At 56.5% G+C, this 12,680-nt stretch overlaps 1 protein-coding gene across 2 annotated transcripts in view; it reads left to right on the plus strand.

Annotated features, from left to right (window-relative positions):
• The window catches only part of FRMD5 (FERM domain containing 5), a 69,818-nt gene that overhangs the window by 46,157 nt on the left and 10,981 nt on the right, over positions 1–12,680 (plus strand). For both annotated transcript variants that reach the window (XM_048317269.1, XM_048317270.1), the window contains exons 2-7: positions 6,594–6,698; positions 7,849–7,891; positions 8,401–8,479; positions 10,672–10,769; positions 11,261–11,384; positions 12,044–12,131. In XM_048317269.1, the coding sequence (XP_048173226.1) occupies positions 6,594–6,698; positions 7,849–7,891; positions 8,401–8,479; positions 10,672–10,769; positions 11,261–11,384; positions 12,044–12,131 (537 nt within the window). The remainder of the gene's footprint in view (positions 1–6,593; positions 6,699–7,848; positions 7,892–8,400; positions 8,480–10,671; positions 10,770–11,260; positions 11,385–12,043; positions 12,132–12,680) is intronic.

The following is a 12,680-nucleotide window of genomic DNA, read 5'->3' on the forward strand; positions in this document are numbered from 1 at the left end:
GAGGATTAAGACGGGAATTGATAATCTGGAGTTTAAGGCTCCATGGGTCCCTTCATTAGGAACTTTCCTCCTCAAAAGCTTTATAAACTTCTGGATCAAACTGCCCAGATAAGTCTTGAAGACAGAAATTACTGTGTCAGTGAGGAGGAAGGATTAGAGATAACAGGGAATTAATACTGAAGTGCATGTGCTATAAATATAACAGGATTACACCGGAGTTATGTAAAACCCCTTTTCCTTCCTCCGAGTCTCCTCTGGTAGGCAGGGCTCTGGTGGGCAGGTGGGCAATGCCCTGAAGTTCTGGCTTCACCTATGGCTCCCAGAGCATCTTTTCTTGTCATCTTAATAGGACAAGGGGGAATGGCTTCAAACTGACAGTGTTTGATGGGATATGGGGAAGGAATTGTTCCCTGTGAGGGTGTGAGGCGCTGGCACAGGTTGCCCCGAGCAGCTGTGGCTGCCCCTGCATCCCTGGAAGTGTCCAAGGCCAGGCTGAACAGGGCTTGGAGCAGCCAGGGATAATGGGAGGTGTCCCTGCCCATGGCAGGGGATGGGATGAGCTGGTCTCTGAGGTCCCTTCCCACCCAACTGCGCTCCCCTCTGTCCAGGATCTCAGGGCACCTCTCTCCTGCCCCACGTCACCAGGACATCTCGGCACCAGCCCAGGAGCAGAAGGCACAGCCTGGAGCCCTGTCCTGGCAGGGAGCGTGTCCTACCCCTTGGGGACACCTCCCCTGCACTGGGGGGAGCCTCCAGCCCTCCTGCCCCCCCACAGCCCCTCCCTGGGCATCCTGGGGAGAGGAAGTGCAGGAAGTGCATCCCTTCAGAGGCTAGAGCGCTCTGCTCCAGCCATCCTCATGGATTTCTGGGCTGCTTATTCCTTGCCTGGAAATGAATATTCTCAGGCCTATTTTTGCCCATTTCCTCCTCATTCCAGAGCTTAACAGAGGCTCTGGCTCACTGTGAGGGCTGAGAGCTGTCAGTCAGGAGGACTTGGCCCTGCCTGCAGAGCCAACATTAACTTTGTCCGAGGGATGATAAATCCTGAACTCGTACAGCACAATGCCGAACTTGGAAAATGAAGCATTTAAACCACAATATTGCAGTCAAATTGCTGGTGAAAATCTCTTCATGTTGGCAGTGGAATTGGAGGGTCTTTGATCTCTCCCAGCTCAGATGTTGCTGCCAAAGAGACTTAAGCTTAAACTTCACTTTGTAAAATAGACTTTTTTTGACAGTTTCCTTTAAAAAAATAATCTCCTCCTAAGCTCAGGAAGCAGGGACGAGTGGGCAGCCCACAAGGAGATTTCCAACCCAAATAATGCAGGAAGGAGCTGCTTTCAGCTGCTTCTGTAAATCCTGGGCTTAATCCATGGAGTGGCGGGGGGGGAACGCAGCATTTGAGCCCCAGGAGTGCAAATGCTATGGTGGGGCTGGGGTCTGGCACCGTGGGGATGGTGAAGGGGGTGGTTGTGCTCACCCTTGTCCTGGAACTGGCTGTGCTGAGCTGGTGGTGTCGTGGAGGTGGCAGGTTTGGGTGGCAGCGGTGCTCGGGCCAGGGTGGGCAGTGAAGACATTTATATGGCTTTGGGTTTGGTGCTGTGCAACACCTGACTGAGAAGCTGGAGTGAAACAACCCTGTCGTGGCGTGTGGTAAATGGTTTGAAAAATAGCCGTGCCACCAACCTCTGCAGCCAAGATTTTGGGACAGAGCCGGGGCTTATCCTGCAGTGCAGTGCTGTCCCTGCCCCCAGCGAGTTCACAGCTCCAGGGTGGGATGGGAAGGCTCCTGCCTGAATTGAGCCCTCTGTTCATTTTCAGATGAGCTGCTATTTTTAAATCTCTCCTTTTTTTCCGTTTATTTTTCTATCTGTGGATGACCCTAATTTTGGCTGAGGAGCTTAGAAAAGTAAAGAATGCAAGGTTACTTTAATCTTCTTAAAGTTTAGAAGTCCCCTGGGACTCTGTGTTTGACAGTGCTGCGGGCGCCCATCGCCCCGCAGAGCCCTGGTTCTGTTTTGCAGCACATCAGGCAAGGCTCTTGCAGAAACTGGTGCCAAATTTCAGCATTCTGCAGGTTTGTCCTGTGGGTCTTCCCAGAGGCTGGTGCTCAGTGTGGTGAGTGCTCCGGGGTCCTTGCACTGGAAGGGGACTGGGATGCTGGTCAAGGGCCAGGTGGGTCCCAAATGGAGTTTACTGAGCTCTGTTGAAAAGCTGAGGACGCTTGAGACCCCACGTCCCTGGCACAGGGATTCGCATCACCTGCATCATGCAGGGTGCGTTTCCTACTGGAAAATCCCAGCGGGATCTCCTTGCGGCCAACAGAGCACTGCCCTGTTTCCCTCATAAAAAGGGGATCATAAAACTCTCTGGAAGAGCTCGTTCCCGAGGCCACTGGGAACCCGAGCAGGGTGCAGTAAATCTCAGGATGAAGCTGTTGCTCACAGGTTAATGCTCCTCAGGTACCTGGTGAAGGCAGTGTCCCCCTCGGCAGGGTTTGTCCCTCAGCCCCCCCAGTCTGGCCACAGCAGCAGGTAGCAGCAGTGACATGGGCCTGGGGCTCGGTGGCCCTGGCAGGTGCCCAGGGGCTCCATGTGTGCCACCCGGGGGTGTGGGGAGGGTGGCAGGGTGGGTGCTGTGATGCTGTGGCCACTGCCACGAGCCATATCTGAGGCAACACATCCCTCCCAACCCCAAAGCAATCTGGTCCCGCAGTCTGTCCCCATCCCACATGCTGCCCTAATGAGCTCAGCCAGTCTGCAGAGGTGAACTGGGGCACTGGGATGTGCTGGGGTCTCCGGACATCCCACAGAGATGGGGAGTGCCGTGAGATCTGCTCCCAGTCAAACCCAGTGCCCTTGGCCAAGGTCGGGCGTGAGGGGGGCCGCGGGAGCTGAGCTGGGGGTCACAGCCCTGTGGGTGCTGCCCTGCAGTGCATCAGGGTGTTGGAGTTGAGAGCACAGCTCTGCAGCTTTGCAGCCGCCTGTGCCACGATGCAGCTCCTCCGGCGGCGGCACAGCCTCACTCAGCTCCCGCTGGAGCGGGGAATCAGGGGTGCTGTGAACCAGAACATTCGGGGCGGTGTGTCAGGAGTCACCGGTGATCCCAGCTGTCCCCTGCAGCCCAGCCTGCCCCTGGAACGCTCCATATCCTGCTCCACTGTGATTAATAGCAGTGACACAGCACCCTACGGCAGCCAGATGTGTCTGGCATGGTGCTTGGCTTGGCTGCACTTCCTCAAGGGCTTGTAAGTTCTAAGTCAGAATCACTGAATCCCAGACTGGTTTGGGTGGAAAAGGACCTTAAATCTCCTCCCATTCCACCCCCTGCCAGGGCAGGGACACCTTCCACTATCCCAGCCTGCTCCAAGCCCTGCCCAGCCTGGCCTGGGACACTTCCAGGGATGGAGCAGCCACAGCTTCTCTGGGCACCCTGTGCCAGGGCCTCCCCACCCTCACAGGGAACAATTCCTTCCCCATATCCCATCTAACCCTGCCCTCTGGCAGTGGGAAGACATTCCCCCTTCTCTGTCACTACGGTTCCTGATGAAGAGTTCCTCCCTGGCTTCTTGTAGGCACCTTCAGATACTGAAAGTCCTTGGCAGGTGTTGGCATTCGGAGCAAGCCCTCGGTGCTAGCCTGGCACGAGGCATCTCAGCATGTGCCCGTGGTCTCCCCATCAGCCTGGGCACCCCAGAAGGCTGACCTCAAAAACCTTCAGACAGACAGGAGTCTCATTTTATAAGAACATACAAAGATCCAAACATGGAATATTTAAGCTGGTGTTATGCAATGGGAGCTCTTTTAAGTCGTGATTTGTAAAGGCAGTTCAGATAATTTCCTGAAAGACATTCTGCTAATGATTAATTTAGAATATGTTTAATTCAAGTTAGAGAGATCAAAGAGGGAGCATTTTCCCTGTAATGCCATCCGTGGTTTCACACTTTCACCAGATTCCAGGCACTAGAGGGTGTCTGGTTTGTCCTTCCCTGCAATTCCTCTGTGAAAATTGCAGAGGAAAGCATTCTGCAGGCTCCGTGCTGGTTTGGGGCAGAGCAAGGGAGCGGAGCCTCAAGCACATCCCTGTGAAATTTGCTCTGAGAGGTGTGGAGGGACAGGATACTGGGGGGGGGGGGTGTGGAATCCACCCCTGCCGTCCTGCAGCAGTGGCTTCGGGTGGGTCTGATAGTCCTTCAGCTCTAGCTGGGAATGATTTAGGAGTATGTCTTGTTTATGCATTTTCTGTCGTTAGTTGTTTTAACCTCCGTGTCTGTGCCAAATGTCCCTTTAGTTCAGCCTGCAGAGTAACTTTTTGTGGGGGACGAGAACAAACCCAGCATGTATTACTGTTTTCTGTGAGGGAAGGGGTCCAGCCTTCCCAGGGCAGGTAACAGCTGGGCTGGGAAAGTGATCCCGTGCCTGACAGGTGAGCAGGGCTCCGAGTTTGTCCATCTGTTCCAAAGGAAAGTAACTTGTTCTGGCTCAGGAAAAGGGGTCTGGGTTCAGGTGTCGCTGTGCCCCTGTGCCCGGGCCGGACAGTGCTGGGGACGGTGATGGATGCTGCTCACAGAGCACCGTTTGCCATTAATAAAGCACGATGCAGGCCGCGGCTTTCCAAGTTCAGCACCTAAATCCATACTGTGGCCTGCGGGGAGCTCTGGTTGTTGACGGTCCCGGCTCTCCCAGCGCTTGTCAGGAGCGCTGCCCGCACAGCCCCGGCCCCTCTCCGGCGGTGCCGCGGCTGCAGAGCTCCCCCGCTGCCGGCGCCCTCCCCTCTGCCCAGACAGCAGCCTCGAGCTCCGCTTCCGCACCGAGGAGAGCTCCTGGAAAACCGGGCGCTAGGCTGGGGAAGAGCGTGCTCAGCCGAGCTCTGCGGATCCTCTGCAGGGCCGGGCCAGCAGCTGCAAGCGCTGCGGGCAGGAGTGGGGCTGCTCTGCCGAGGTTTAGCAGCAGCTCCAACACCCCAGTGCTTGCTCCAAGAAAGACGTGGAGGTGCTGCACTGTGTCTAAAGAAGAGCGACGGAGCTGGGCAAGAGTCTGGAGAAAAGGAGGCTCAGGGGACCCCTTTTCACTGTCTCCAACTCCTGACAGGAGGAGGGACCCCCGAGGGGGTCGGGCTCTGCTCCCAGGGAACAAGGGACAGGATGAGAGGAAACGGCCTCAAGCTGTGCCAGAGGAGCGTCAGGTTGGATATTGGGAAAACTTCTTTCGCAGAAAGGGCTGTCCAGCCCTGGCACAGCTGCCCGGGGCGGGGGTGGAGTCCCCATCCCTGGAGGGATTTAAAGCCTTGTGGATGTGGCACTTGGGGACATGGATTAGTGGTGTCCTTGGCAGTGCTGGGGGATGGTTGGACTCGATGGTCTTGGAAGGCTTTTCCACACTCAGTTTCTGAGATTTACTTCGGCACGGGCCAGGCGCCAGGCTGCGAGCTCGGGCTTCTCCAGGAGAGAGCCAGGGCCCTCCCTGACTTCTCTGTGCGGTTGCTCCCTCTCCCGGTGCCGCTGCCGAGCCGGGCGAGCAGGACGGGCTGTCCCCGGGCAGGGTTTGCACCCGGGACCGGCACAGCCCCGGTGCGGCCGGGTCTCCGCACCGCACGCCCTTGGTGCTGCCAGCCCGGGCCCCGAGGGCACGGCGTGTCAGCGGCAGCATCGCTGCCGGTGTGAAACCCTCTTTATTTACAACACAAACACATTTCTCATGCGGCACAAAGCCCCAGGAACGGGTTAATGCCGTCCCGTGGGGATCCCCCTCTGCAGTCTGTGTATGCAGAGAGACTGTTTGATCAGGTAATGCACTTATTTGATCAGATAACGCATGTGTTCCATGTATTTGTCAGGAAGCAATGTATTCACGGTGTTTGTGGGAAGGAAGGAGGCAGCGCGGGTGTCACGAGCAGCCTTTGATCCGCGGAGATGCGCGAAGTGCAGCAGGAACCCGATCCTGCCAAGCGCAGCAGCTCCTCAAAGATCCGGGGCTGCCGGCGGTGCGAATCACATGGGCATTCTGGCTGTGGGAGAACTGAAATGCTAAGCGTTGATGACTCAAACGATGGGCCATTTGCAAAGCATCAGGGGCTTTGCAACCCCCAGTCGAAGGGGAGGAAGAGGAGAGTTTTTGGGGCTGCGGTGGCCGAATGTTTGCATAAGAGCAGCCCAGGGGCAGAGGGGACGAGCGCCCACCGCCGGGGGATTGGCCGCATAAACTGACCTTTGTTTAGCAACAAGCTGGGTTTGGAGACAGATAAGGAAAGAGGCCGATAAGAAGCAGATCCTGCAGGGGGGATAATGGTTTTTTATCGATGTCCTCCCTTACACAGCTGGCTCAGGTGTGAAACTTCTCCCCGGGGAGGTATCGGGGCATTCCCACGTAGGCCTGGAGGTTTTCATCCCTTCTTATGGGGCGTAACTGATTCAACTGCCCCTCAGGTGGGATGAGAGATGGTTCCTGAGCTGAAAATGTCACGCAGGGAGGTGTTTGGGGCTTGTACTGTCCTCGGTGTCACTTCTCAAGCTCCAGGCCCCTCACACACACATCCCCCAAGCTCTGCCCCACCAGCCCCCTCCTGTGCTGTCACTGAGTCTCTTTGTCCTGCAGAGAGATGCCAAGGGCCAGTACCTGTTTGACCTTCTCTGCCACCACCTGAACCTGCTGGAGAAGGATTACTTCGGCATCCGGTTTGTGGATCCCGACAAGCAAAGGGTGAGAGAGAGCCCCTCCTGCCCGGGCTGGGGGAGCGGGGGTCAGGCTTGTCCTTGCAGCTGAAAAACAGAATATGAGGCAGAGATCTGGAATAAAATCACGTTTAGGCAGTGGCGAGGGGCTCTTCCCCAGCAGCTCTGCCCCGCCCTGCTGCTGGGCCAGGGGGCTCTGGGTGCTCCGACGGGGTCGTTCCTTTGCCCAGGGGACAGGCAATGAGCACGCTGGGACCCCGCCAGGGAGGGGTCTGGGATCCACCCAGGCTCTGGCAGCAGCAGCCCCGGTGTCCCGGCTCCCTGCGTCCCCGGCGTTGGTCGGGATGTGTGCACCAGAGGGGCTCTCCCGGCTCTCGGGACCCTGCGCAGGGCTGAAGCATCCCGGACATCGCAGAGTGAGAGAACGTGATGCTGTTGTGGAGCGAGGTCCCGGGTGTGCAGGACTATCTAGCATAGATTCGCGTTTTAACACCGAGATTAGGCCATTTGACAGCTCTGTGCAAGGATCCAAACGCTTGAGTGTTGCCTCGGGCAATGGGGAGTGAGACGAGCGGGAGTGCAGGAGCCAGAGCCAGGCAGGACTTGGCCTGACCCAGCTCCCGCACGGATCCGTGTCCTGCTGATCCCGCGCAGCTGCAGCAGGGCCAGGGGATGGGGCACAGACCCACGGTCCCATCAGGATGGATTCCCACGCCAAGGCTGTGTGAGTGAGTCCTGCCACTTCCCTGGGGTTAAACAGGGCTGGTGCAGAACGAGCTCTGCCCAGTGTCTGTTCAGTCCCTCCTTGCCATTAGAGCCCTGAGGCTGTGAGTAAGAATCACTGCGGGCTCCCGGGCACAGCTATTGATAACAGCCTCGTGTTGTGCTCCCCACTGATCAATATAAGCCACAGAACAACCAATTCCTGCTCCCAGGGCTCTTCTGCCACGGCTGTAACAGGGAGCAGCTGATGCTGAAGCAGAAGCTGGGCATGGAGCTGCTCCCTCACTGTGGATGGGACCGGTCTGAGCCTCCTGCTCACCCCAGCTCCCTTCCAGGGGCACTCACTGACACACAGGTGGCTTTTCTCACCCAGAGCAGAGCCCTCCTCTTCCTCATCCTCCCCACCTTATCAAGTCATGGCTGTCAGGCTTTAATTACCTTCTTTTTCCTTTCAGCATTGGCTGGAGTTTACCAAGTCAGTTGTGAAGCAGATGCGGGGTGAGTGTTGCAGGTGGTCTGGGCAGACTGTGCTCCTTCCATCTTAGATGTATTCCCATTTCCTCCAGCCTGTCCCCTCTGGGGACAATTCCCAGCCCCTCTCCCAGGAACAGGTTCCCCCAAAAGCTGTGCTGGTGGGTTAAGAGCAGGATTATCCCCCACCAGCCCCACGGCAGCTGCAGCCAGCACAGGGGCACAGGGCACCAGCCTCTATGGAGACCTGGACAGGATGATGGGGGTGAGATTTGGGAGCAGGAAGTGGTTTGGGTGGCGGGTAGATAGAGCCACTGGCACTTCCCCACAGCTTTATCAGGGACATCTGCCCTTGCCATGGCCACTGCAGTGAGGAGTGTGTCCATGCCTGTCTGCCCCCTCTTTACCAAGGGCAGTTTGGGGGGCACAGGGCAGACAAGTGAGACCCCGAGTAGGACCTGACTCAAGCGGGGTGGTTCAGGGATGACGGGGACAAGCCCAGGCCTTTGGTGACACAGCGTCCCCGCTCTCCGCAGCCCAGCCTCCCTTCACCATGTGCTTCCGTGTCAAGTTTTACCCCACGGACCCCGCAGCACTGAAGGAGGAGATCACCAGGTGAGGATGGGCACTGCGGGGGGGGACTGGCTGGCCCCGGCAGCAGGGGCTTGGCCGAGGCAGGAGTACACAGACAAGCTTGTTTTGCAGTCAGGAAAGAGCAACAGCCATTGGGATTTCCCAACCAGCCAGGATGCTTTGGGGATTGTTCCTGCTGTGGGGAAACAGCACAGGAATCCCCACCTGTGCTGAGTCAGCACCTGGAGCCACCATACTTGGGGAGCACAGGCTGAGGGTGCTGAGGCCCTGGCACGGGTTGCCCAGAGGAGCTGTGGCTGCCCCTGGATCCCTGGAAGTGTCCAAGGCCAGGCTGGATGGGGCTTGGAGCAGCCTGGGATAGTGGAAGGTGTCCCTGCTGTGGCAGGAGGTGGCACTGGATGGGATATGAGGTCCTTTCCTGCCTGAACCATTCCTGGGTTCTATGATTAAAGCCCCTGGCTTGGTCTTTGGGTTTAGTCGGTTCCAAACCCACATTCCAGGGCAGAGCACTCCGAGCATGGCACCAGCTCCATAACACAACCGCTGCTGCTCAGACTCCTCCACTTCAGAATCAGCCATTGGTGCAGTGCCCGAGCACGTCCCTCGTGCAGGGCGTCCTTATTGCGCTCGGTCTGTCGGGAAGGGTTTGAGCATCTCCAGGTCTCTTGACATTCCCTGGAAGCAGCCAGCCATGTCCCTCTGACGTAAGGAGCACGGACGCTCTGGGAGCGCTGGGTGAGGAACTGCGCTCAGAACCTGACAGCGCCTCTCCCGAGTTTCTATCTTTAGGGGCTCTTCATGCTGCTCTTCCTGCCAGGAGGAAGGACATGAGGAGTCCGCACAGAGCAATTGCAGCAGCTTTGGAAAATGAGCCGTGGTTGTGGATTTCCAAGAGCCCTGGCCCCCGGGTCAGGTCTGCCCAGGGCAGCTGGGCTGGAGCCTCCACTGAGGGGTTCTGAGCTGGCGCCTTCTGTACAGGGACATCTGAGAGCCCCCTCCAGGGCCTAAAGGGGCCCTTTCCACGAGATCTGGAGAGGGACTTAGGCAAGAGTCTGCAGTGACAGGCCAAGGGGGAATGGCTTCCCACTGCCAGAGGGCAGGGTGAGATGGGATATGGGGAAGAAATTCTCCTCTGTGAGGGTGGTGAGGCCCTGGCACTGGAGCAACCTGGTCTAGTGTGTCTCTGCCCATGACAGGGGGTGGAATATAGAGAAGAATTTCCTCCCAAAACCTTATCTAACTGCCTTCTTTCACCCCCCACAGGTCCAGGTTGAGGTCCCCACGCAGGTGAGCTGCCCCTGCTTGCTGCCCTTTGAGGTGTGCCTGCAGCTGCAGCTGGAACCCAGGCTTAAAATTCACTTTTCCCTGGACTGAGTCCACTTTAATACCAGGATTTCTCTTTAATGTATTTTATCTGTGAAAATTAATGGTTTACCTCATCATAAACTCAGATTTGAGCAATGAGGCATGACCGAGGACTGCAGAGTGCAAGTCTGGTATTTAAATTAATTTCTGAGCACTCCATTTTGCTCCTTCACTCTGTGACTTATGTTTTACCAGCTAAAGGTTTTCCCAAATGCCACATGACTCAGCCCAAAATGTTACTTAGGTTTAAGTTTATTGGAATATGTAATTTTTCCAACATAGTTTGTCTTTTCACTGGGCACAGAGACAGGTATGGGGAGCACAGGACGCAGCTCGCCCTGGGTGATGCAGGGGTGGTCATGGCGAGCACGGAGGAGGGAAGTGGGTGCATACGCCAAGACCTGGAAGGACACAGAAAGTTTGGGAAGGAGAAAATCACGTTATGGGGAAGCTGAACATCCAGGGAAAATGCAGCAGGCACTGGTGGGCTCTAGATCATGAGACCCCCTTCAGAGCATCGGGCACCTCGGCTGGGCTGGGGTTTGCAGTTGTGTGAAGAAACACAATGGATATCCAGGTTGATGGAAATCTCCACCAGCCCTCGAGTCATGTGCTGGCCCCAGCGCAGGCACAGTGTACCTGGAACACCATGGGCTGGAAAGGGGCTGGATGTGTGGATCTGAGCCCCAGTCCTTGCCAGGATCAGCCCAGCAAGTGTCATGTTTGGTAAATGGGCTGCTGGGAGAGAGATGTCAGAGCAAGTGTCTGGTGGCAGATATTCCATGTCTAAATTGCTGTTTGGGTAATTTAAATTGCACTTAATAAACGGACTCTCCTCCTGTCCCCAGGTACTTGGTCTTCCTGCAGATCAAAAGGGATCTGTACCACGGGCGGCTCCTGTGCAAGACGTCGGATGCCGCATTGCTGGCTGCCTACATCCTGCAGGGTAATGCTTTGTGACAGGAGAAATTTGCTTTTCCTGCTGAGCACTGCTTCCGTTGTTGCACTTACAGCAGGTCACTGCACCTGCAACACCGAAGGCACCCACCAGTGCTGGGCTGGGCTGGGGGAGAGTGAGGATGGGTGCTGCACTCTCACCTGCGAGGCCACACCAGTGCTGGGGGCACGGTGTCCCCAAGAGCAGCTCCTGGGCTCATCCAGTCCCTGCCCTCCTGCCCGTTCTCCTGCCTGCTCCTGCAGCTTGAGGAATTAATAAATTTGGGACAGTGACCATCTGCTGCCAGGTGATTGCCACACAAGCAGCAAAGTTAATTGGATGCAGTTAATGCCCGATAAATGATCCCTCCCAGTGGGAAGCACAGTGGGGTCAGAGCAGATTCCCAGGGTGTGCTGACCCCTGTCTAGGTGCTGCCGGGATGGGGATGCATGCTGTGCTCTGGTTGTGCTGCTCTTCCCAACTGGATCTGTCTCCCCCAGCTGAGATTGGGGACTACGACCCAGGGAAGCACCCAGAAGGCTACAGCTCCAAGTTCCAGTTCTTCCCCAAACACTCAGAGAAGCTGGAGAGGAAAATTGCGGAGATCCACAAGTCGGAGCTGAGGTATGGGAGCTGCGGGGGTTGGTAATGCTCAGAGCACTTTTGTCCCTCTTTGGGATTTTCACTCAGACCATGGGCTGAGTCCTCACCCCTCGTGTCAGGTCCAGCTGGGACCCTTCTGCTGCCTCAGCCGGCACAGCCCAGAAGATCTTTGGATGGGGACCAACACCCTCATAAACCCCCTCCTGCCTCCCCCCTCTCCAGGGACATGAGGTGTAGAGACCATCAGCAATCCCCATTATCCCGGTGTCTCTGGAGCTGTGTCCTGAAGGGACTAAGGGTGCCCAGGGAGGGAAGTGGGTTTAACTTCCCAAAAACCCATCAGAGCTCTGTCCTTCAGTGCTGGGGGCTGCTGCCTAATGACGCCAAACTCCCCTTTCCCCCCGATGAAATGCATGTGCTGCAAGTAGGGAATTCATCCCTAAATTTGGCAGATGCCTTTTGACCCTTCCTAGTGCTGCCAGTTCAGTGGGGCTCCTGTGGATGTAGCTGGCAGGAGAGGATGGGCTAGGCTTCAGTGCTGGGCTCCTGCTGATCCCATAAAAATCTAATGGGAACGTGCTGTGGCTGATGCTTCATCATTAATAGAATCACTGTAGCTGCCTTTCACCTTCCTGTCTTCCATGGGATATTCTTTTTTTCCCGGTTTTTCCCTCCTGCAGTGGGCAGACACCAGCTACTTCAGAGCTGAATTTTCTCAGGAAAGCCCAGACTCTGGAGACCTACGGGGTTGACCCACACCCGTGCAAGGTAAAACAGTTGCTAAACCAATTCCTTAGGCTGTTGCTGGGGTTGGATTCCTCTCTGCAGCCAGCGATGATCCACCAGGGACTGTCCCAAGTGCATTTGTCACCTGCCAGTGGCCCTGGGGCTGTGGTCAGGGGGATATGCTGAGGCCATTAGCCTTGTCCAGCCTTGGCCCATCCCTGGCCAGTGTGAGTGCATGGAGGGGAGTGGGGAGGGTGAGTACTCTGAAACCCTTCCAGGGGTATCAGGGAAGCCGTAGGAAAGCGTTTTCAGTGCAGTGACAGGGTGGTCGATCCTCTCCTGCAGAAGCAGGGCTTTGGAGGCAAGAACAAGGTCACTGACGTGGCTGAGGAGCCACCAGACATTAATCTGTCTGGGACAGTCCACCCCTCTGCCCTGCCCAGCCCATAATCCAGTTTGCTGTTGGAAATGCTCTTTATTGACTGAGGATGTCACTGCGTGTGGCTCTCTGGTCCCTGGTAATCCCATCACATGCAGATGGATGTGGGATACAAAGCAGACAGAAAATTCTCCTCTCAGGCAGTGCCTGTG

This window comes from Corvus hawaiiensis, chromosome 13 (genome assembly GCF_020740725.1).
Source record: "Corvus hawaiiensis isolate bCorHaw1 chromosome 13, bCorHaw1.pri.cur, whole genome shotgun sequence".
In the NCBI taxonomy this organism is placed as follows: Eukaryota; Metazoa; Chordata; class Aves; order Passeriformes; family Corvidae; genus Corvus; species Corvus hawaiiensis.